Source organism: Thermobia domestica, chromosome 13, assembly GCF_964235325.1.
Source record: "Thermobia domestica chromosome 13, izTheDome1.hap1.1, whole genome shotgun sequence".
NCBI classification, from domain to species: Eukaryota; Metazoa; Arthropoda; class Insecta; order Zygentoma; family Lepismatidae; genus Thermobia; species Thermobia domestica.
In genome coordinates, this window is record NC_137466.1 from 202527023 (window position 1) to 202553689 (window position 26667).

At 36.6% G+C, this 26667-nt stretch overlaps 1 protein-coding gene across 1 annotated transcript; it reads right to left on the minus strand.

Annotated features, from left to right (window-relative positions):
* On the minus strand, positions 1–25437 carry LOC145668958 (proteasome subunit beta type-6-like). Its single transcript, XM_081737249.1, has 6 exons — positions 25220–25437; positions 21498–21565; positions 13488–13619; positions 11138–11267; positions 6657–6801; positions 1–312 (listed from the first exon to the last, which is right to left on the minus strand). The coding sequence occupies exons 1-6, from the start codon at positions 25295–25297 to the stop codon at positions 185–187; spliced, it is 681 nt and encodes a 226-aa protein (XP_081593375.1). The 5' UTR covers positions 25298–25437; the 3' UTR covers positions 1–184.
* Positions 25438–26667: the final 1230 nt, after the last annotated feature.

Below are 26667 nucleotides of genomic sequence, written 5' to 3' on the forward strand. Positions count from 1 at the left end.
TTTAGAAACTCAATATTTTTAACTGTATTTAGAAAGAATGCATTAATACACCACACATTTCTTCATTTAATAAAACAATGCAAAAGAAAATTATATTTCAACATCTTTTTTAATGAGCTTCCACTGTTAACAATGCACAAAAACGTGAAAGTTAAGTTAATGCATCACAGTATGGAGTCTTGAATTATCCTTCATAAAATCTTGGTAATTCGTTTCCAAGCACTACTCCTCTTCTGATTCCTTGTTCGTTAAGAACTCCGTACCTCACAACGCCTCCACTGGAACCGTCTCGTGCCATAGCCAGAGAAAGAGCTGAAAAAGATAGCAATCATGTATTATTGTGTACAAGTTAGTAAAAGTTATTTTGCAGTTAAATAAACACCTACAGAGATGCCACTTGTCATTTTACGTGACTTCTGTGAGCATTATAGAAACTTTCATTGTACAGCTTAAGGAACATACGTTCATAGTTCACCACCAGAGAAAAATATGTAGCCCTATCTTGCAGGAAACCAATCTAATCCATTCGGGATTATTGTTACTCACCCAAAACCTCCCATATTTTTTTTTTTTTTTTTTCTCCCGACTGTCTCTTTGCGTAGGTTTCCAATTTTAAAACAACATACACCTTGTGCATGGAAATTTAATGTCCAGTCCAACTTAGATGTCCCAATCTGACGTTAGTTACAATAATTCTGCATTGTGTACCTTACTTCTTTAATTTGTTCGTTTCATTTTACATATTTATTTTTCTTCCTACAGCACCGTCCCGCTTCAAAAAATCTTCATTCTTAGTTCTCTGCGGACTAACGACCAACTTTCACATTTATATAATACAACATAATAAAAACAAGTCCTTGCCGTTTTTATGTCCCATTTATCATACGCTCACAGAGAGGAAACGAAGTGACGCACGTGCCTGCCAAGTGATCGGGAGTGAATCTGATCATCGACATTCAGTAATCGAGGCACGCTTTACGCACACAGCAGTCATATAGCTCGCCCAGCATAGAAGACAAATGAAAGTATTGCAAGTAGCTTGTTCGCGTGTATCTATTGTATAACTTTAAATTGGCATACGCCAGGCATTTGAGAGACAATGCCGTGACCAAACGCACTACCAGGCATTGGTTCCAGAAATTACGTTCCGGAGATGTAAGCCTCCGCACCTCTCAGTGAAAGGTCACATGTGTTGGATGACGAGGCCCTTAAAGCAGACATCGTGGAGGACAGTGGTCTAGCGTGTGATGAATTTGCAGAAACGTTTCATGTTTCCGCTGAAACTATCAGACTGTACCTACGTGGGATAGGGAAGTCGTACAAGTTAAACAAATAGGTATCTCACACATTGTCGGCAACCAGCAAGGAACGATTGACAGCCGATTTGTCCTTGCTCATTCGGCACCTGAACACTGATCGGCGGTTTTCGATCGCTTGCTCACTGGTGACGAAAAGTAGCTGTTCTCTATGACACTCCCAAGAGTACCAGGCATTGGTTGTCGCCATGTGACCCTGTTCCTTACACTTCAACACTACCACTGCATTATGCTAGGTAGGTGGAACTGGTGGCCCGAGTGGTGCATTAGGAGCTCTTTCCACTTGGTCACACCATCATTGCTGATATTTAATCTTAGCAGTTGCAAAGAGTGCACCGTGCATTGCGGCAAAGACAGCCGGCATTGGTGAATTGCACGGTGTGCTGTTCCTGCAAGACTGTCAAGCCGTATGTGGCAAAGAAGACCCCGGGTGGTCCTCCAGCAACCTGACTGGGAGACTCTGCCATGCATCATATCACTGGACTTTGCGCTAACAGATTACCACCCGTTTCATTCTCTCGACAATGATCTCCGTGAAAGATTATTCGCAAATGAGGGAGACATGCGGAACGTACTCACGGACTTCTTGCTTCCATGACTGCCGAGTTATCACCAAGGCATTGTGCAGCTGCAGAAACGTTGCTAAATGTGTTGGATGTTGATGGAGACTACTTCGAAACCTAAAAGCACGTACCGTCCACTGTATTGCTTTTTGTTTATCACTGCTCTAGAAAAGCAGAAACTTGTATATACAACGGGAAAAAATACCTTGACAGGTTATAAATTTCTTCGATGTTAGCTGATACTAAAATATTTATGCACAAAATAGTAACATGCATTTCCCGCTACTAATGTTATTTTTATTTCATTGTGGATTTTATTTTTATTTAATTATTATCATTACGTCTAAGTATTTATCCTCTGACAAATGGGTACCACAAAGTTGCGTGGCAAAAGCGTAGATAACGAGCTCGTGAGCTACTTAGCCTGTCCAAATGGAACGCACTCCTTTACCTTTATTTAAAAAAAACGCTTTCTACAGCCGGCCACGTCGTCTCTTCTGCAGTGAAATATTTCGATATTACGTATTTTGCCAACTCGGACTATATAAAGTGCAGATAGCTTATGTGATTTTGTTCTCGTGTTGGTGTATTTGTCTAACTTGTTTGCATTTCATTTTTATATACATACAGATAGTTATACAAATAATAGAATACATGTACGAGGATCAGTCAAAAAGTTAATTGTAGTGCTTGAGAAAAACAGGATCACACTTTCACAATACTTTTACTTGTACACAAAAGTTACTTTTCGACGTAATCATTTTGTTTATTTAAACATGTGTCAAAGCATGACACAGGTTTTCCACGGGGAAGAATTCCCTTACAACGTTCAACAACCTTTGTTAGGTTGCAGCTTTCACCTCATCGTTCGAGTTCTTTCATTGGACCGAAAATATATGAAAATCAGAAGGTTCAAGAGGAGTGGTACCACACTTTCCTCTAAAATTTGCCCAGATCAATATTCATACATTCGTTCTCAAATATACTGCACCACTTTGCGATAGCTTGACACAATATTGCCTTGTACGACGAGTTTTTACGAAGCTGTGCAACTATCTTTCTGACTGACCCTCGCACTTTGCTACCCGTAAGATATATGAGGTGGTATGGTCTTTGTTAGTGGGTGTTAGATTGATCGCCTGTAAAAGGAAGACATTTTCCAGGGACGTACAATGAAGGCATACATAAAAACGAATATATGGCGATCACACAAAATTCTATGTCCACCTTTAGAACAACTTTGACGACTGTATTATCATTCCATTAACGAATCGAGAGGAACAACCGACTTTTAACACATCAATTCCTCTATAGATGCGAAGTCAATGATACAGGCCTATAGAGGAATTGGTGTCTTAAAAATCGTGGGCTTCTTTATTTGCTAATTTAAATAATTTACTACATATTTACGTAAAAATGCGTACTATCAATACGTAAAATTATTAAAAGCATGACAACTTACCTAAACTAACTGTCAAATCTGGACAACATCGAACTATCACAGCGGAAAACTAGTATACCACATCATTTGGGATAGGCCAGTAATGAAGCAGAATAACTAGTACTTAGCAAATTAAGCAGGAAAGGTTTTTCTTCTATTTTCAAGATCATTGTATAACTTTGTTACATGAAATTAGTTCTGAACTTCAATGAACTGAATCAACCTAATATAAAAGAATAACTTTCACCAGTGCAAGAAAAAAAAATTTCACACCATTTTTCCACTTTATTATTACTATTATTATTATTTAATTTTTAATAAAAATGAATCGAACAGTAAACGTAACTTGGATTGTGAGAAAATGATCTGTGTTATCTATCAGATGGTTATCATAAGAACAGGATCACTCCAAAAAGTGCAATTTACCAGATTAATATGGCGTTGGATCGCCTTTCGTCCTCATAACAGCTTTGATGAGACGTGGAATGGAGTCATCGAGTCGTGAATAGAACCGCGTGCAATGAGTTTCGTAAGAGAAGACATGGCGGAAATCTGCGTTGGTACCGATGTTCAATGTGCTAGTATGGGGATTTGGCGGGCCAGGAAAGGTGATCTGAATCATTGCATGTACAAAGTCCTCACGACAATATTTACGAGCAGTGACACGATGCAGGAGCCACTGAAAATCAGGAAATTGCTACCAACAGCACCACAAACCTGCCGCAATGTTTCACAGTTGGGCGGAGACACTATGAGTCATACGCTTATTTGGTAATTCGCCACATAAAACAAGTCCGTGTTTGAAAGGAAGTAAACGATAAATAATTCGACTATATTACATGTTTCCAGTCATCACCGGTCCATGTTGCATGTTCGTGGGATCACTGGTATCGTGCTAAAAGCGTTATGGTCCCTTATCAACGGTTTTACCCGTACACCCAAACCATGTAACTCGTGGCAGGCAGACTATGACTGTAGACACAAGCTGTGGGAAGGGCTGTGCTGCTTGAATTCCTTTGTCACAGCAGTCGCAGACAGCTCTGAGTGACAACCCGCTTTAATGTTTGACAGGACCTATTTTCTTCCGACTACTGTCCCCCTTCGGAGATGTGGTTTTGTAGCCCATAGTTACTTTGAATACTGTCCCTCGCGACATACACAACACATTTGCCACTATCGACACTCTTGCACCATATAACCGAGCGTCATTTGCCCTGTTTCAAAATCAGAGAGGTTGACCATTTTATATCATCACGATGCGCTTGGTTCACTACACACTGCCTTTCTACTGCTCCTCACATACTATGGAGTTCCTTTTAACACACCACCACGAACAGCCTAGTGCTGCGGTGGCTGCCTGATCGTTGCCAACCCAAACATCTGACGACGACGGCTCATTTAATTAACTGGATCACAAACTAACATTCGAAATTAAATGATCCGGGGACCAGCAAACTCTCACAACAAGAGAAATTTTCACCCGTTGCTAGCCAAGGTAGCAAATAGCAGGACAGCGCTTCCTCGTAACTCACTCAGAAACAGATAAACCGCCTGCAAGGAAAGTTAACAACTAACGGCATGCGACAATAAACTAAGTGATGAACCAAAACCATTGAATTAAAAATCACAAATTTATTAAGCTGAGGCCCAATACTCATTTATACGTACAAAGTATATTACAGTATAAAGATTGAGTATTAATACAGTATTACAGTAATACAGTATTCATCCACTGTTCTTTCAAAATAACGACATAAAGTAGTGAAGCACATGTTTTTCCTACTTCTTTCTTCATGTTGGGAGTCCACTACCTGCTCCTACTATCGCCGAGTTCAAAATGAACGACTCGCTCCTGCTACTAGCAGATTAAAGCTGCCTGGTTAACTCGTCGACTGGATAGCAGCGTTGCCAGTCTGTCATGTGACGTCACTCGGGTGACTGTGTGTACGTCACGTGGAGAGTTCTGTTGGGAAGACTCAGCACACGTTTCTATTCTTTTGATAACCTGTTACATTCAGAAGAAGGTTAAATGAAATTTTTGTCTGGTTTTACTATTTTCATAATGTAAACTGTCTACTCGAATATCCACCGCACTAAGTTGCTTCTGCAAATTGCCAACAGACAGATAATCTGTAGAGGTTGAAGAAAACACCGCCAGAATACAAAACCCTAATAAATGGCGATGCTGAAGTGTAGGTGTAATATTGTAACTGTAACGTTAGTGATCATGTTTGAATTCTCAAAAAGTGGAAATACGATTCAATAATGTAATGAGTTGACCATGAATCAAACCCAAATCTTCGCCTTACCGTGCCGGTGCGTTAACGTCTATGCTATTCAACCTGTTCCATAATCCTTTCACTGTCAGAGGTTAATGCACTGGACCTATCTTAATATCTATCTCGGTTTGCAAGTTATTGCGATTCCTGCATAGTAATGTCAGTTACAGGTAAGTGTATATCATATTTCTAATACCACATATTAACTGATAAAGTAAATTCATCGTAAATATTACACAGCTCAAATTTTACGCTTGTTTTATTATTGCTATTATTATTTATTTTCAAGGAAATGCATAATGTAAAGGATTTGAGAAATGTCAAAGAACGAATAAGGAACTAATGAACGTTGCTTAAAAATAAATAAATAAAAATACTTACTAACAAGAAATATAAGCAAAAGGCTATTACTCACCGCAATAAATCAAAGTGTTATATTAGGAAGCGCTTTCGGAAAACTATTCCATCTTCAGCCTCGACACAGTTCGAGGATGATTTTAAAACATGGGGGAGAAATGTGGATAGGTAAAAAATGATTAAAAGGATTTTAAAAAAATGCGAAGCACAAATCTTCTGTCGGAAATGAACTAATATTAATGGTCACTCATTTCGGCTTCGCATTTCTAAAATACTTTTTCACCATTCTTTTTTACCTATCCACATTTCTCCCCCATGTTTTAACCCTTTAACCGCCATGAAGCATCAACGCTATGCCTCACTGTTTTTATAAATTTGTGCTGCGTGGCACTTGATGAATGCCTCACACTTTTTTTGGTTTCGAAGATTATACACACGCAGTATGCAGAATCGGTCCAAATAAAATGAGAAAAATCACAATTTAGTTTTGGCTCCAGGGATATAGTTTTTGCTAATACACTGTGGCAGTTAAAAGGTTGATTTAATCCTCCTCAAACTGTGTCGAGGCTGAAGATGGAGTACAGTTTTCCGAAAGTTCTTCCTAGAGGTGTGGTTTGGTTTGTTTTTTTGCGCTGAGTTCTATCCTTTTGCTTATATATTTTGCTAATGTTATCACTACTCATAATATAAAAATACTTACTGTTCTTAACGAATTCGATACATTCTTCTTCCGTCATGCCAGGCTTAAAGTTAGCATCTACATAACCATACACATAAGTGCTTCCGGAACCACCAATTGCTACTCCCTGCCTCAGAGTCATTCCACCAATTGGAACAGTATACACCTGTAAAAGAATTCATTCTTCAGTGCAACTTCCATCAAATTTGCCAGTACCTAATTGCGTGAATTACTTTATTGCAAGCGTCCTGATACCAAGATGCTATATGCTACGGCTGTTCAATTTTCGGTGTTGAGAGCAGACTCTCATTTCTTCCGAGCTATCTAGCCAAGAATGAGGAACGTCCTTTCGGATAGGTTCAGGTACAAAAAGACTAGGAATTATATATTCAGGGTGGGCCATTTATCTCGATACGCCCTTCTAACTTATAATTGGATCATATATATATATATATATATATATATATATAGGGCAGGGTTGACAGGTTTTTTTTTGGTTTAAATAATTTACTCTATGTATTTATATTAGATATGGACAGAAATTAGTTTGTTTCGCCTTGGTGTTATTATGCAACAACAAGGTTATGTTGGAAGGGGTCACATAAGCTTAAAGAGGAATCTAAACCGCTTCTCGACTTACATCCAAGAGAAATTGTCCATTTGGACACGAAACCGGGACTAATTGGTCAATGCGATTGCCGACTCACTCATGAAGGACTCCTGATAAAAATACGTTGTACTGATCTTTACATAGACGTACTTGTTAATATAACTGTCAAGAGTCATTTCAAAAGGACAAAAAGATAAAGTTACACAAGTAGAATTATATATAAATCGGGAAACTCCCGCCTTAGCCATTGGGAAAATCCTGTTATTACTTTAAATTTATTTGTATGTAAAATTTTAAAGTCAACATATCATAATCACTACGCTAAAACTAAGGTATTAAATTACAAATTTGGTATGTAGATATCATTCAATAAAATTAAAACAAAGTTAAATCCAAGTTGATGTTGGAAGCTACATAGGCAGTTGATAAATTTTGCCAATTTCTATCAATAAGAGGCAAGATTGGCTTCTTTATAAAACAACAGGCATTCATTCAAGTAGAAATACATAATTTGGTTTCATTTCGTATATTTAGGCTTAACATCCTTATGAAATACCAAGGTTATCACGGAGAAGACTTTCGCTTAAAGGGACACCTCGAATCGCTACTTGGTTTACACTTGAAAGATGGGTTGTGGTTCGACCGAGAATTGAACACGGGACCCCTTGATTAAAAGGTGAAAAGTAGATAAACGTAATGCGGATGGTTTGATATGTGGAAACGTCACCATAAAGTTCACACGATTTAAAGCATTTTTCGTTTTTTTTTTTTTTTTGTTTGTTTGTTTGTTTGTTTGTTTAAACCAGTTTTTTTTTTTTTTTTTTTTTTTTAACCTGCTGGTTTAAACCAGCCAACCCCAATACAGGGTGATTCTTTATACGGTTTACAATTTCAATGTTATAATTCTTTATTGGTACCACATACAGACTTGGTTCATATGTCATTATACTGCAAAACATCTCAAGTCTTTTGTGACAAATCCATTATGGCTTAATGTGTGCACCTGCGGTCATCCTGGATACATCCCAACGAAAGCCGATTTCCTGCCAAACAGTAGCCAGCACTTCGGGGCTAACGTCCGCGATGGCTATTGTGATGCGATGTTTCAGTTCATTAATATTATCAGGTAGGGGAGGTGTGTACACCTTATCTTTCACAAACTCTCACAGAAAGAAGTCAAGTGGCGTGTAATCTGGAGATCATAGCGGCCAGGCAATTGGTCCACCACGACCTATCCACTTATCTGGGAAACGCTGATCAAGAAATTCCCTTACATCTATCAAATAGTGCGGCAGAGCGCCATCATGTTATCACTATAAGCGGCCATCGTGGTCATCTTCATCTAACTATGGAATAAGGAAGTTCTGGAGCATATCAAGATAGGCGATGCTGGTGATGGTGATCTCAGCAAAGAAGAATGATACAAGCACCTTTGCTCTGGAAACAGCGCAAAACACGTTCACTTTGGGGCTGTCACGAACCAGCTCCACGTGCGAATGTGGATTTTCCGTGCCTTAAATAGGACAATTATGTGTGTTGACTCGGCGGAAAGGTGAAAAGTTGATTCTCACTGAATACCACATTCTTCAAGAATGACTCGTCACCAATAATTCGATCCAACATTGTAACACAGAATTCATGTCGAGTATGTTTATCCGCTTCACTCAGTGCTTGAATCAAGGACAGCCTGTATGGTTTCATGGACAAACGTCTACGCAATACATGCCAAACAGTAGTCTGAGGTATACCAGTTTCTTGTGATGCACTGCGGAAAAGACTCTCCCTAACTGCTTCCACCACATCGGCAGTCACGGGTGAGCGCCCTGGAGCGTTTGTGTGTCGCACAGAACAACCTGTTTCAACAAGAGTCTGGTGCTATTTGTACACTGTTGGGCTGCTGGGTGGTTCCTTGCCGTATTGTGTGCAAAACTTACGCTGTACACTCGTTGTTGATTTTGTTTCTTCAAACTAAAACACGCACTTAGCTCTTTCCGCACTAGTGAGAGTTTCCACTTTCAACGACTGACCGGTGTCACCGCATATGGTCAACTACGCAACTACTCACTACGTGAGTCAAACTTGAAGTATTTTGCAGTATAATGGCATATAAACCAAGTCTGTATGTGGTTCGAATAAAGAATTATAACTGACTGAAACTGTAAACCCTATAAAGAATCAATCTGTATAAAGAAATTCCGTACCATGTAAATATCAATATGGGTACACTGTTTAACATACCTGCCAATACTACCAGTTTAAAAGTGTTACCAAACCAACATAGTTATATATTTTAAAATAGTGCTACGCCAGGTTATTACATATTTAAAATCTACACGTTATGAACTTACACATTTTTTTTATTTAGTCTTAAAAACTAGGGACGTTAGAGCACCAAAAATATCTAAATTTTAAAGACCACAACGGCAAAAATAATACAACTAAGACGGATGGGGTAATCACACCTAAAATGCTCAGTGCCGAATACTATGACCACGATACGGCACATATCAAATGAATAGAAACAAAGTTACAACTGAAATTTCGACTTTTTTGAAACGACTTTGTAACGAAAAAGGTGTTGAGATAAGTATAATACTTAAGGACTTAAGGTTGGTTTAAAGGGACAAATTTTGCCGATAGATGTCACTACAGTCTTCCTATCTCTCCCACGTATTTTTTATCTTTTATGAAAATTTACAATTTCTTTTATAAATTTCAACCTAGAGACTTCAAATTTTTAGAGAAGGAACTTCATAACCTATTAAAGGGAACAAACCGTGCCGTTTTTTTTATTTAGAATTTTCTTCATTGTTGAAATGGATATCCAAATCTTTAACGATGAAGCTGTTTCAACAATGAAGAAAATTCTAAATAAAAAATCGGCACAGTTTGTTCCCTTTAATAGGTTATGAAGTTCCTTCTCTAAAAATTTGAAGTCCCTAGTTTGAAATTTATAAAAGAAATTGTAAATTTTCATAAAAGGTAAAAAATACATGGGAAAGATAGGAAGACTGTAGTGACATCTATCGCCAAACCTTGTCCCTTTACACTAACCTTAAATGGTTTTCAATAGGCTACTCGAATTGAAGAAACATTTATTTCACAGGCATGAAGAAAAGGAAGGGAGGTATTCCCCTGAGACTGGATTCAAGCAATTCTCGGAATTACATATTATTAAGCAGTGTTGCGAAGTTTACCAATGTTTGCCACATTTCTGGAACGGTTTAAGGCTAATTGCTGTAAACGGCATTAGGGATCTTTATATTTATTAGAATATTTCTGAGGGGGAATCGGAAAATTTTAATTATTCCCCCGAAGTTGAGTGCTTTGACGTAACTTGGCTTATATAGACATTACTGAAAATATTGTTAATAAGCAATTAAACTAGAATTTTAGGGGGAAAATATGGATCATAAGACGCGACCTTGGCCAATAATTAATTTTTGGATCAGGGGCCACAAAACTTTTGAACGGCCTCTAAATCGAGTTTTCGAATTGTCTACGGAATAAACACATCATACTGAGCTAAGTGATAGTTTGGGTTTGGCTACACTATATGTAGTTCTCCAGATATAAGGGCTACAAAAGATTTCTGATTGAAGTTTATTGGATCTTTTCATCCAAAAACTTATTTTGGCAGTTTCCTTTCCCTAAATAAAACACCAACAAAAGAAACATCACCCTAACACATCACTTTATTGTAAGAAAATATTAGAAATAGCTTTTATTATCTATTTCATAATGTGTCCTACCATCATACTTGAATAACCCTGACACGCTAGATAATGCACCCATCAAAAATGACACAACAGCGTATGAGTATTATATTTTTATGTTATGAATTTTCCCATCTTATAAATAAACAATTCGAAATTTCATTAAAGTTAAGTACCTGTCCCTTCTTTCTTTTGTCCCAGCCAGCAACGATCATACCAGCAACCACCTGATCCCTGTAGTTGTAGCAAAGTTCTCTAAAGATATTCGCTGCCGTTTCCACCAATGGAGGTTCTCCCATTTCGATCCTTTACGGAGACGAGAAAAAAGAAACAAAATAATAATTATATTAATAAGTATGCATGATAAAATACATCATGTATGACTAAAGACATTTCAAACCCTTCCCATTGAGAACAACTACTCCCCTAGAATTCAATAAATAATTCCTTTCAATAATAATAATAATAATAATAATAAAAAATTAAAGATTGTTAACCATTACTTCTACCCAAAGCGTACTACGTGAAAATATTCTACAAAAGCAGCTAGTTCATTTTTATATTTCTTACGAGCCCTTCCATATGAAATCACCAAATTTGAAACTAAAATGTGGCTCATACGTTTCAAATTATCGTCAAATTTTACACAAATGTTGTGCTACCCAAACATAACAAACCTCTACAATTTCACAGCTCCACTTTAAAGGAGGCCCTTGTAGGAGCCATTCGACATTTGGGAATTTTGTGCAAAAAGCAGCTACGTCCGCCCTCGACTTGAATTGTGTAATTTTTTTTTTCTTGAAAATACTAAAAGAACACTCTCCTAATTCTTTTAGATGTTAAAGGGGAATACTAGAGCTACTTACTTTGAAAATTTGAGGTTGATGTTGGATGGGCCTCTTTCAGAAATAATTGCCAAAATTGACTGGTGAAATTCATATGGTTAACACTATTTGGACACATCATTGCTACAATATTTTAAATGTTACAAATTCTAAGAGTTTTAGTGTAAATCACTTTCAAATAGTTTCAACATAACAGATCTAGCGGTTTCATTTGTACAAAATTTGAAGAAAATCTAAAACATACGAGCCACCTTGATTTGTTGATTTCATATGGAATGACCTTTAAATTTTCCAAGAAAATGTAGCTCTTAATCTTTTCAGGTAATAAACAGCATTGTAATTAAATATCAGTGAAGCTACCTTCGTACCGCGACGAATATCTTTTTAATTCTGTATCGTTTCGATCAAACTTTATGATCTGGTTTAACTTGATATTTATTAAGTTATTTTTGATTCACCCGAACATCGTCAAGCTGACAGCTATATTTTAACATCAACGAAATGCGTTTATTTCCTACTTATTCTTTTGCTGTCTACAAGGGAGTCCGCAGCAAAAAAATCTGCAACATAAGCATGTAAGTTTATTGTGAAACTACGCCTAACAGCCCAGGAAATCAACATAACGTCTAAGTGGCACGAATCACGTCAGGAGAAACCTTGGCGTCTTCTCCTGCACACTTATTTTGGAGCAAAAGACTTCGTCGTTTCACAAAACTTACATGCTCATGTTGCAGGTTATTTTTCTGCGGACTGTACTTGTACAGCTTTTATAATAAACTGTGATAGCAGTTTTCCGAACCTTTACTCCTGTCTTCACCTTCTGGTTTGCTTTGTCAAGTCTAACATGTTCCATCATTGTATCATACTGGCCTTCGCAGTCATATGCCATCACCGAGACATTGTCCTCTTTGACCGTTTACCTGTCTCACGACGCAGCAACAAGGAAGTATTGGTTATTGTAAGTAAGTACTTTGACCTCCATAAGTTCGTCTCCCTGGATTCTGGAATGCGACAGAAGCTGCTTTGTGTTTGATCAGCTGTAAGAGGTCTATGGACTTTGTTCGTGTCAATTTGGAGTGATTGACCACCTCCGTGTGACCTCGGTCTACACGTGGGTGTTCCTTCCGTCTTTACGCTCATGACGTCAGAGAGACAGTAAGATCAAAAGCAATTGAGAGATCATGATCTTGGGCATTCTGAATTCGGTCATTACTTTGTCTCTTTTGCTCCAGTAATTTCACCTTTGATCATTTGGTGACTTTTGGTCATTCGACGCCATCGTCGATTGACGATTAGGTCTTTTCCAATGGAATTTTAGAGACGCCCTGTTCTTCGGGGCTTCAGGACTTATAAAACAACGCACATCGCCAACTACCAGAGTGGGAGGAACATGAAACAACATCTACTTTGGTGAGACTGTTCTGAAATTAAATTGCTTTCCTAGCTCTACCAAATGCTAATTGCTACCATTTGTATTTATTCGAACTATGCATTTCATTTGAATTATACATATACATATCTCATTGTTATCTCGCACCTCTTTCTATATTAAATAACTTGACATTATTTAATAACAATTTGTAAACACCAGATAACATACTTTATTTAAAAAAAAAAAAAAAAACGCAAGGAATGGTAGCTGTTGATGTAACACAACTTAAAATCCTCTGAATATACTTACTGATGAAAAGCCAAATGATAAGCCACGATGTCTGCAATGGCTTGAGTATCGGCTGCAGATCCTGAGCGACAGCAATAGATATGATCAGTCACTCTCGTAAGCTTGTTTGTCACTCGATTAGCAATATAGGCCCTACACAACAAAGAAAACAGTTTATTTATGTATTTATTTATTTTTAAATTATAAAAGCAAATATTAAACGTTTACCTCAGTGGTGTGTCGTGAGTTCGGAAAAAAGTGCAATATTTCGTTGATTTTATTTTAACAATGACGACCTCGCTATTATTCCTTGAACTGCTACATTTTTTGACGCTTACTTGCGAGGGAGGACCCCCCTCAAAAAGACTGAAAGCGCGCGGCCGTTCCTACACGTAGTAGAGAATTCTTCCGCTAGGTAGGTCTCATAGAGACCTTCTCAAATCAGTTGCCTAAGCGGCGTCTCCGTAGGAGGTTGATGTTTGATTGTAGGGTTTTTTTTTTTTTTTTTTTTTTTTTTTTTTTTTTTAACTGTTCTTGCTTGCCGTCCGCGAAATAGTTATGAGAGTTAAAGGAACAAAAACTTGTAACTGCTGGTTCTTAATAAATATCTCTTGAGCCACAATATCTATAACAGAACATTGAAACGTAAATATTATTTATTTATACCTTCTTTTAATATTTCTATTACAAACCATTAATTTCTTGAACATCAATTCCTCTGAAAACTTCCTGATCTCTCACTTAACAACCTCTCTTATTTATATTTGCAATACTGTAACTAAGGAGCAATAATAATCTTTACAATTTCCTTTTTCTTTTTCTTTACAAAATATGCTCCGTTGTCGCACCTCTGATCGTCTTTCTAAGACCGGTACAAGTAAATAATAGTACAACAGTACAACACATACAACATACCGTTGTATCTGGCGTCATGAACATGGATTTCATTTATTTATTAACAATAAATGAAAAGATTCCTGGACCGTACAAGAATACACATTTTGAACAACCCTTGTATACATATAAGATTACATTTTATATCAATATCATGTATTAATCGCATAATTAAGCATATTCTTTGTCCTCACATTATAATATAAATAACAAGGTGCATCAACAGAAAAATAACTATAATAATACGGTCCACAATTATTTGTACATTCATTGGGATATATTTAATATAATGTATATAGTTTAATTCATGAAATTTAGCATAACTGCGAAGAGTTAAATATAAATATATTTTCTATTAAAATTAATCCATTTTTTCTTTTAATTCCTTTAACATCATTAGGATGTAAACACGGAATAAACATACTACACGAATATACATATAAAACACAAAGTGATTATGGAGTAATTATAGTGTTGTGAACGCAATAAAACAATATAGCATATATTAACATTGAAGAAAATAATTGTTACACTAGAAAAATAGTTGAAAATAAAATAACATGAGGAGAAATACAATAACTAAATTATACAACTATAAAATACTGTGTTTATCTCGTTTTGAGATTGAGTTCCCTCTATCATACATTATTTATATTAATTTTACTTATGATCTCAGGAGGGACTACATTTTTGACTAAGTCCATCCATTTCTTTCTAGTATTTTCAGTAGGCTGCCATAACTTTTATTTCATCGACATTTCGTAATATTTCACAAATTACATATGTTTTTAACGTACATTTTAATAATAAATTGAATAAAGAACACATTAACCATAGACGTAAGCAAAGGTCGATCTAATACAAATCTGTCGGACGCCTTTTTAATGGTTCGTTTAAAGGGCGCATTTAAGCAGCATTGGATAGCACAATCTATAGTACTTCTTTGTCTTTCACAGGATGTTACCATATTTTGATTCCTATTTACGAAATTCCTGCCATTTGCAAAACTATTTTGTGCAAAATTACGGTAATTGTTGTTACTTCGATTATAATTTCGGTGATTATTCCTGAAATTCCTATTACTATTTCTACCATTAGGTTGAGTTGAATTACCGGTACTATTTAGATTACACGCTCGTTCATTAAAACGACGATTGCCATTTCCTTGTGTGTGGGAGCTATTTCCATTCTGTACACTTATATTGCGAACCTGAGCATAATTGTGCAGACATTAACATTTGTTGCAATCGGAACGGCAATAGGATGCGAATTGAAGCAATTATACGCGATTCAGGATGATTAGGATTTAGAGCTTTTAATTCATTATATGTCGATACTACAAATTCCGTAAAATTCTTGTGGCTTCGGGGATCGAAAACTTTGGTACGCAATAAAGCATCCCTGTTAGCAAGCATAAAGTCGTTTTCATAATTAGATGGTAGGGCAGCTTTAAAATCTGAATAAGCATGGAGATTTTCTCGAATGGCTTAGAACCATGTTAAACATGGAGGTTGTAGGACGTGTGGAAGTATCTTCAAGAATTTCGACTCTTTGATGCCTATTAAGTCGCATTCATCCTCAAACTTCTCCATAAATACCCGTGCAGGAATATCATCAGGTCCACCGCTAAATTTGGTCATGATTTTACCTCGCTAAATCGCAAAGGTTTGTCATTATTATGTGATTTTGAATATTTACCGTAACATTTTGACTTCCTACAGGATGAATATTTCTTTCTTCTTCCAACTTCGGTACTACCTTCACTATATCCCGAAGACTCACTATCCTCCAAAACTCGATGAGGTGTTACTGGTTCTGGTTCCTTAAAAGGAGACTGATTTCTATACCCACCATCATGAGAGATTACTGATTCTAATCCATTATATGCAGCCTGATTTCTATGTCCACTGTGAGACTGATGTCTATGACCACCATCGTGCTCTTCCTTAGTAGCATGGTACCACTCTTGCAAACAATTCATATCCTCTCGAAGTTCTCGGATGTGAAAGGTGTGTTCGTTAATTACCGATTCCATGGCTTTAACCACATCCTGCATCTCAGTATAACTTTGAGATACTCGTTCCATCTTTTGGTCGTACTGCTTAAATCTCGTCGACATTTGTTCCTCCAATTGACCTTCTATTTTACATTGCAATTGATCCATTTTATCTTCCACTTGTTCCTCAATTTTATGTTGCAATTGCTTTAAGGAGTCCTCCAATTGTTGATGCGTTACATTCTGAAATTCCTCAAACTGTTGTTGAGTAACCATTTTTTGTTGGAACTCCTGTTGATTCTGTTGAAGTTGGTCCATTTTATGTTGGAACTCCTGTTGATTCTGTTGAAGTTTGTTCATTTGACATGATATCTGCTTTAAAAGATCTGTCACGGTATCAGGAGCAGGACTACCACTTTGCATAGGTCGGTCTTGGATACCTTCAGTTTCCGACATACCTCGGTTTATTCGTTTACCACTTCTTAGTATAGTGACATAAAATATTGGGCTCAATTGTGCTCGTTGTTACTCTACTTCAGAACGATACACAAACTCCCGGTATGAAGGCACCATTTAATTATGTAACTGCTGGTTTTTAATAAATATCTCTTGAGCCACAATATCTATAACAGAACATTGAAACGTAAATATTATTTATTTATACTTTCTTTTAATATTTCTATTACAAACCATTAATTTCTTGAACATCAATTCCTCTGAAAACTTCCTAATCTCTCACTTAACAACCTCTCTTATTTATATTTGCAATACTGTAACTAAGGAGCAATAATAATCTTTACAATTTCCTTTTTCTTTTTCTTTACAAAATATGCTCCGTTGTCGCACCTCTGATCGTCTTTCTAAGACCGGTACAAGTAAATAATAATACAACAGTACAACACATACAACATACCGTTGTAAACTATGTTAGAAAAGTTGCTTCTTACCTGCAACGGAAGCTTACCAAATGCTTTAACAGGCTTTCAAGAAGGATGCTATGAGCGAACACAAGTTTTCCAGTAGTTTGAGCGGTTTAAAATGATGAAATCAATGTTGAAGGTCATGCTCGTTCTGGGCGCTCTTCATTATCTCAAAACGACGAAAACATTGAAAAATCCGCCAAAAAATCAACAAGGATCGTTGTTTTAGAATCGATGAAATTCCAGAACAGACAGGAGTGAGTTCGAGCTCGTGGCACCGGATTTTCAATGAGGATTTGCGAAAGAGACACGTTTCCGCTAAGATTATTCCTCGCCTGCTCACACAGAATTTGGGCTCTCACGAGTAGGCTATCGTCCCCTACCCTCCATATTTGCCAGGCCTAGCCCCGTGAGACTTTTTTTTTTTCTATTCCCGAGAATGAAAAGTATCTAAAAGGCAGACGTTTTGATAATGTAAAGTGTGTAAAAAGAGCTTAGCAGAGAGCAATGGACGATATCAAAGTTGAAGAGTTCCAGAGATCCTTCAAACAGTGAAAAATAAGACTGGAGAATTGAACCGCATCTAATGGAGATTACTTTGTAGGAGACTGAAAGTATTTTGTATTTAAAAAAAAATAAATAAAATAATAATAATAATAATAATAATAATAATAATAAATTATTTTTTAGAACAAAAGTCCTATTTCTTTTGGGTCCACCGTCGTATCTTCTAGTGTGCAGAAAATTATATCTTCATCAAAGTAAAAATTAATAGCTTTATAAGCCTATCTATTTCTGAAATGGGATAACTACAAAACACTATACACTGGTACACAAAGTAGCTACCATCTTTGTTTATTCTGCAAATGAAATGAAAAAAGAAATCTTTCTGTTTAACGTCCCACGCTTACGTTTTAGGCTAAGGGAGGGAGATTATTAAAGCAAGTTGCTGAAATGAGAAAGTGGGAGGAAACGGGAGAACCCCGAAAAAACCCACGAACAACATGTTGTCCACCAGAAACTTACTTGGGCGGAGATCGAACCAGGGACCCCAAGCGCCAGAGGTAAGCGCTTTACCACTGAGCTACCGTGCCCCCTATTTTGCAAACAACAACATAATCGTCAATGTTGACAGAAATAAATGCCTGTCAAATATCGCAGTCGTTTTTTCAAACATTGCGACACACCAGACAGGAAGCCAAAGTTTGAAATTTAACAGAAAACAGCGCACTGAAATGCATACCTTAGGTATTATGGAGTGCAATCTTTATCATACTGTCTCACGATTATCTTTAAGACTCCAAGCCACTAATGAAAATGATGGTGAAAGAACTGATAAAATATGCATATGTAAGGAAACGGAAGAACCAAACAAAACCACGAGCATGTTAACAAATGAAAAATTAGTACTTACCACTGTGCCGAATTATTATTTACAATGGTGACGACTTCGATATCCTGCTGATGTTATTTGCAATCCAAACAACTGCAAAGGTCTCTTACGTCTTTCCAATTTTTTTTTTTTTTTTTAACGAACTTAACTTTTAAACTAACAGACACAAAACGGTGAAATATCATACTCTGTAAATATCAACATGAGAAGATTGTTTGAAACTCTGCAATACAACCAGATTAACAATGTTACTAACCCATTATCAAGCTACCTTTTCTCAAATGCCAGCACGTGAGATTATTAGACATTTCAAATTCACATGTTGAACTTACTACAATATCAGTTACAAAATAAGGACACCACAGTATCACGACCATTGAAAAGCAATCACACATTGAAGGCTTCTACAAAATCAATAGCACAAGTGAGTTTAATTACAAGTCCACGGAATTACATTATTTTAACCAGTATTGGGAACTTTACCAATGTTTGCCATATCTTCGGAACAGGTTAAGATATCAAATTGCTGTAAATGGCACTATGATCTTTATATCTTTTGGACACTACCTAAGTGATTAAATATGGTACTTAGCTGAGCGGTTTTCCAAATACAGCAATAAGGCAAGTCTTTACTTTCAATGAATTGTTCAAAGAACCGATTCGTAACGACGACAGGAAACAATATGCCCTGAGGGCTCTAACCTGTCTCCACTCGCTAACGCTTGCTCGGCAATACTGTGTGAATTAAATATTAAACTTTGGTACAGAAAGAAACCAACTCAGCTAGTAACTTATATATATATATATGGGCTAACAGATAAGCTCTCAAAACCGGAACTGAAAGATCAAATAACTGAATCGAAAAAATGAATGAAAAGGCCAAAGTAAAGACTTACCCAGCAATATTATGATCATGGTATTAGACACCAAGATATTTTGAATGTACGTACATTACACCGTCCGTCTCGCTTGCATTATTATTGTTGTAAAGGCCTCCCAAATTTGGATGTCTGTGATACTGTATATTCTAATCTAGCTCGTACGGGCTGGTACCATTGTTAACCTGGTTGTATTGAAGAGTATGTCAACAATGTCCCCTGTCGATATTTGTATGGTACAAAATTTCGAAGATTTTTTACCGATTAATTTAAACGTTACAGAGGCGTACCATGATAAATGGTTCACTCTATATGTTGAGATTCTTTAGTATCGATAATATTACATAGTTCTTCCAATAGTTCATTGAAGGTAAACACTCAAGGGTAAACACATACAAAACAATTACTTTGCATCCATTTGGATTGAAAACAATATTACCAGGATATCAAAACAGCCTAAAATCTACTAATAAGTCAGCCAAGTTAAGTGCTAGTTCTCCATTCTTCAGTTAAGAAGTGGACATTGTGCAGTTTTTGACATATCACTAACATGTTGCTAATTACAAACTAACACCAATAGTGATAGAATCGTCTGATTTTGTTTTTCAGAAAGAGGAAAGAATACCATTTTCTGACAAGCAGACAAATTGAACGAACAAGACTTCACGCATGCGCGTTACTCGAGAGCAAAATGGCGTCCTTTATTGTTTGCCAGAAAGTGAAGTGCTGTTTTTGTTAGCAGAACTGAAGTCCCCTGTAACCGTACAGAGAAAACTGAAACAAGAACACGGATAGGAACCACCAGACCGTGACTGCATTACTAGATGTCACGAACAATTGCTGAAAACTGGGTCTATATTGAGGAAGAAAAAGAAAAGAAAGAAAAAAAAATGAATGAAGAAGTGGAGACGGTTAGGAACACTTTCAGCGAAGTCCACAAAAATTGATAAGACGTGTGAGTACACAACTACGAATTCCGCGTTCAACTGTGCATGATACCGTGCATAAAAGGTTACGTCTCAGAGCCTACAAAGCTTCAGCTTGTTCAAAAACTTCTGTCTAATGACAACCCTTGCAATGTGAATTCGTTGTTGAAATGTTATCGGACTTTGATGAGGACAATGATTTCCTTAAAAGGGTAGCTTTTTGTGACGAAGCCAACTTCCATACGTAGCGTAAGGTGCATAAGAACAACTGCATGATATGGGATGAGGAAAATCTACATCAGTTTGTGGAACATGAATGCAACAGAATGACGTGTGATGTGCGTCGAGTAAAAATTCCGTCATAAGCCCATTCTTCTTTGAAGAGGCTACAACTACAGGACCAACGTACCTGGCAATACTGGAAAATTATGCTGTACCTCGCATACTATACGGATACATGTTCCAACGAGATGGGGCTCCTTTTCATTATGCCCGTTGCGTGAGAGAATTTCTAGATAACTATTTTTAGAACAATTGGAATGGAAGGGATGGTCCTATTCAATGGTCTCCAAGATTGTCCGACTGAAACCCTGGACTTTTTTCTGGAAGGGGGAGTATGTTAAGATTTTTATGTACGAGACCCAACTTCAAGTTCGAGACCTAAGATAAGACAATTATCGATACTTGTGGATCCGTGATACCTGAAAGATTACGCAATACCTGGAGGAAGGTTGATTTTGCAGAGCAACAAAAGGTGCATATGTGGTGGTGTACTGAGATGAGCTGTGTGATTTTTTTGTGCTGGATATAAAATTCCATTCTTTCCTGTTACCGAAAAACTGGATGATTCTATCACTACTGGTTCTCGAATTATTCAAATCCCTTATTGCTATATTTTCACCCAGACACACTGTAATAACCTAAAAACATATGGAAGAAAAAAATTTCTTACCCTTACTCTAGCTAACAATGATAAGCAAATGAAAGTTTTCAATACAATTAAAGGAACAAACATATAACTCACCCTGTAGTAGTTCTAGAATCAGCTCCTATTACCACCCCATCATTAAACTCTACTGCCATTATAGATGTCTGTAAACAAAATATGAATATGAGATAATAATAATAATAATAATAATAATAATAGTCTCATTCATTCCTTTCTAAACTACAGAGTTCATACAACAGAATTGTTTCACAATTGAAATGTAAACCAGCTACCGCTTAATACTTCTGTAAGAATCTAATTAATTAGATTTGGCTAGAGCATTCAGGCTCCCCCCCCCACAAAAAAAAAAAAAAAAAAAAAAAAAAAAGCTAAAAGTACTGGAACACTGTTAATGTAAGTATCTCACCTCGATAAATTGAAAAAGTCTCTTAAATTAATTAAAAAAAAAAAAAAACCTACCGGTAACACTAGGTATAACGATACTACAAATTCAAAAGGTTTTGTGATGATCCTGTGCTCTTCAAATATTTCAGGAAAACTCTTTTCAAGGTAGAATACGTACGAAAGATTAACAAATAAAGGTAAATCTAACCCACTCCCCCCTTCAAAGTCGATATTACGTAAAGAATAATTAAATCTTTTTGTATACAAGGTGTATATACCTGTTATTTAATCCTGTACCCTATAGCGTCCATTAGCAAATACGGAGTTTCATCATTTTGGGGATAATTTTGGAACCGGGGAGGCGAAATCAGGTAAAATTACCATGTTTACAGGAGAAATGATTTGATGCTAAGTAGGTGTAATTATTAAGTACTAACATAACCTAAACCAAACAATCAAAAACACAGAAAATATAGCAAGAAAGCACGAAACTTAAGCAAAATATTCTCCCCCCCCCCCAGTTCTAAAAATATGCCTTTTATTTCTTACAATTACTTTTTAGGTTCGTTAATTGGTTAAAATATGGTTTGTACGTATCACTGAAATACCCAAACCAAATTATTTCTATCTGTGAAATACAGCTTTAATAATAATAATAATAATAATAATAATAATAATAATAATAATAATAATAATAATAATGTAATCATGTGTCTGTTATAAGCTTTTCGCGTACAAAGGATTCACGCAGAATAGAGGTTCTCAACTTTCTATAAAATGGAATAACTCCCAAAATTTTGCCCCATTTCTCCATATTTGATTCAGATACAACTCCCCTCTTATTAGTTTTCGCTCTACATTTCTGTATTTCCCTTCATTATTTCGGTACACGTTTTAGTGTAGTTATTAAGACAATGGGTTTGAAACACTGCCATATTAGGCTATGCTCTGTTGCCTGTTTACCTATTATATCAATACGCGAACTCACACAGTCCAGGTTTGAACTTCGTTTTTTGCCCTAATTAATCACAATACACTGATTACCGTTATTACCTTTCTTGTTACTCTCATGATGACATTTCGAGTGATTATGTTCATTTCTCCGTACATTTTGTATTTTCGGGCCGCCATCTCCACCGGCGAAAGGAAATAACATGTAGTTAACGACTAGTGATCTTTACGGACTTGTATAGCGTACGAACCCGGGATACGGTGTAACTACTGCTTCTGAATTTCGGCTCGGCTTAAGTTTGGAGTTGCCCCTCCAGTCTGAAGGTGCCCTTGGACTTTGCAACATACAAAAAACAGTGCTCAAAGTATTAAAAAAATTTACATTTCACTTGACTTCAGTACTCCGTGGGCTTCACAAAAATTTAAAAGGTTTTCTTCATTATTCTTGCGCATCCGTTACACATGTTCGCCATATTCGCCATATTTTACAAGTACCATACTGCTGAAACCTTCCGCGAATGCTTCCGCTTCCGGCAAATAGTACTAACTTCCACATATCTTTTCTCGTATTAAACATAACTATCCTGCCGAACTTACATTCCTAAACATCAAATAAAAACTTCAAATTATCATTTCTTACCTCATTTCTCTTGTAAATTTTCCTGATTTTTATAAAAAGCGGAGGGGTAACTCTAAACTTAACCCTTCGGCTCGAATCCCGGACATACTAATAACTTCCCCATACTATTAGATCATATTGGAAATGAAGAAAATACGCATAACTTTAACCAAAGAAGGTAGACACAGACCAAGCTAACCTAAGCCCCACATTTACTTTTAATAAAGGGTAAAATCAATATTGAACTAGTCCCGGGATTCGAGCCGAAATACAGAAGCATTAGTTATACCTTATCCCGGGTTCGGACGCTATACGGGTCCGTAAAGATCACCAGTCGTTAACTACATGTTATTTCCTTTCGCCGGGTTAACTGGTGGAGTTGGGGGCCCGAAAATCCAAAATGTACGGAGAAATGAACATAATCACTCGAAATGTCATCAGAGGGCCAATGTTCCGTTAAGGGAGTCCAGTAATTTCTTCCACACGAAATTTGCAATTTCTCCACTTTGATTTTCGCTTGACTACATAAAATAACGTTATGGATATAGTATACATGAAGCTGCATCAGTTCCCGAAGGAGCAGGATGCTCATATTTTAGAACTTACAAAGGGGGTAACAAAGCGACTTTTATTTACTTATCGACTGATACGAAAACAAAAAAAACGCACCTGTACTTTATATTTGCATGTGTAGTGCCCTTGTACTTTATCTATGACTATGTGTGTGTGTGGGGGGGGGGAATTTAACGCATATCGCATGTCTTGTGCACATGGATACTTCTTACTATTGCACTACGTAGAAAATTTATGGTATTTCATGTAGAAGAGGTAATAGAACACAGAAGAAACGCAGATCAGGGGGTTCTCATGTATACTATTACCTAGGTTAGTTTTGGACACCCTTAACGAAACATGGACCCCTAAATATAATTGTTGAATGAATCGTCGAAATAATACGTGATTTATGGGCTTACAAAGAAAACTGCGACTTAGAATGAAATGTAACCCTCCTTTAGGCGAAGAATCGCCTTCGGAATTTTTGCCGGGGATTGAGTATAGCCCGCTCCCCCCAGTGAGTTTTAACGAATCATAGTGATTCTAACGATTCGTATTAGTTCATAATGAATCGGAATCGTATGTTATAAAGATTTAAGGTGTAAATCTTGTGGTAAGGAAGTTTCAGTATAAGTAGTAGTAGCAGTAGTAATAGTGGTAGTTAGTAGCAATAGTAGTAATTGTACTAAACGGGTTAGGAGCCCCGCAGGGGTTGGTTGGGTTCTGTTCTCGATATAAGTAGTAGTAGTAGTAGTAGCAGCAGTAGTAGTAGTAGCAATAGTAGTAGGGGTAATTAGTAGCAACAGTAGGAATAGTAATAGTAATAGGAACGGGTTAGAAGCCTCGCAGGGATTGGTGGGTTCTGTTCTCGATATAAGTACTAGTACTAGTAGTATTACTATTAGTAATAGTAGTAGTGACTCTTCCAGTTCCGGTAACAAAGAACTGGGGGGAGCGGGCTATACACAAGCCTTTGCCGGTATGAATTATTTAAGATTATTCCTTCTCCATCTGGCATTCTTAACAATGCATAAATAATAATGTCTTTTACTGTTATTCAATAAGCATCATCGAAGTTATGTGGATATCCTAACCAAAATTAAATAGGAGACCCGGGTTCGATTCCCGGCGGGAGCTCATGTGGTTCGGATTCCACGTTACTCAGTAGGTCCACGTCTCATATAGCCCCGTTGCTGAACGGGACATTAAACTCAAAATTAAATAATGCAATTACAATGACAAGTTCTTTTCTTGTCAAGATTTTACTTAAAATTATTGTTATACTTACCCCGGTAGTATGTTTTTCCCTTAACCAGTCTGGATACAGAGCATCACCATATACATCAGGAAATATAACGTCACACATTTTGCTAGTTAAATACAATTTAATCAAAAAATATCTTCACGTTCGATATTTCAGTTTCTCTTCAAACTGTTTCCCAATTGTTATTCAGCATTAACGGTGGACAGCTTGTGGATAGTTTCAGCAAGTTAGTCTGCAGAGACATCTGTTGATAAAATTGTACAGGTGTAACTTCCGCAAAGAACTGTCAAATCATGGGACACTATCTGTACCACTTTGAGTCAACCAATCAAACTTTGCGTTTAAGTTTGCGATCATCGGCTTGGCAGTGATAATTGATTAGCTACTGTATTGTTTTTTTTTTTTTTTTTGCGTTCCCTCTGCAAATTTTGCGGGGCAAGTACGGAATGACACGCATAGTGTTCGTACATACAATTAAAGGAGTGTTGTCTTTATTGTGTAATCATCGACTCATCGATTCATTTTTGTTGAAGAAACATATATATGGGGCCTTAAGCACAGTCGTTCTGACGCATGATTAGTGTCGTACTAAAGATTTCGACTAACATATGTCTCCTACAGTAGTCCGGCCTTTAGTATGACACTAATCAATCGTCAAAACGACTCTGCATAAGGCTCATGGAATCTAGTTCTGGACCAACCATCGTAAAAACTGCGAGACGTACTTATTTTCAGTGATGCTTTTAGGGGGTGGCCTGGATTGAATTTTTCTGCAGGATTCACGAAATTCCCCAAGGAACATATATCCTGTGTTTTCAACGTATATCCCATATATCTTTATATTAGCACTTTTCATCTCTGGTGTATTAAAATTCCCTCCCCAATCGGAGAAAAGTATTATTCCCCTATTCTTCTGAAGTCATTGCTCTATTTTTGCCAACCAAAACGCGAAATATGCGTTGCGTTGAGGTAAACTGTTACGGAGTGGCTGCATTTAATGACGAAAGCTCATGCTGTATTTGTTGAATACAGGATTGCCGCAGAATTAAAAAAAAAATGAAGTAAAAATTTCTTATGAATTTCTTTGTCTTAATAAAGACTAGCATGAATCAAACATATATAGAGATGACGATACCTCATTATACATGAGTTTGTGTGAAAGCCAAGGAAAATTTGTGTCTTCCTTGGTTGGTGATAAGCAGTATAGTATTGATGGGAATATTCCTTATTCCCATTACTTTTCTTCTGTTATTTGTATAACTAAATATTTTTTGTTTATTATTCGAACTATTGTTTCAATAATATTCAATATGTTTCAATAATATTCAATATGTTTCAATAATATGTTTATCCGATAATTAACTGTTAGAATAATTAACCGAACAAATATTCAAATAATTAATTTTGTTTGAATTTTCAAATGACGAACAATCGAAGAATCCATTTTTCGAATAATGTATTATTTGGTTTTA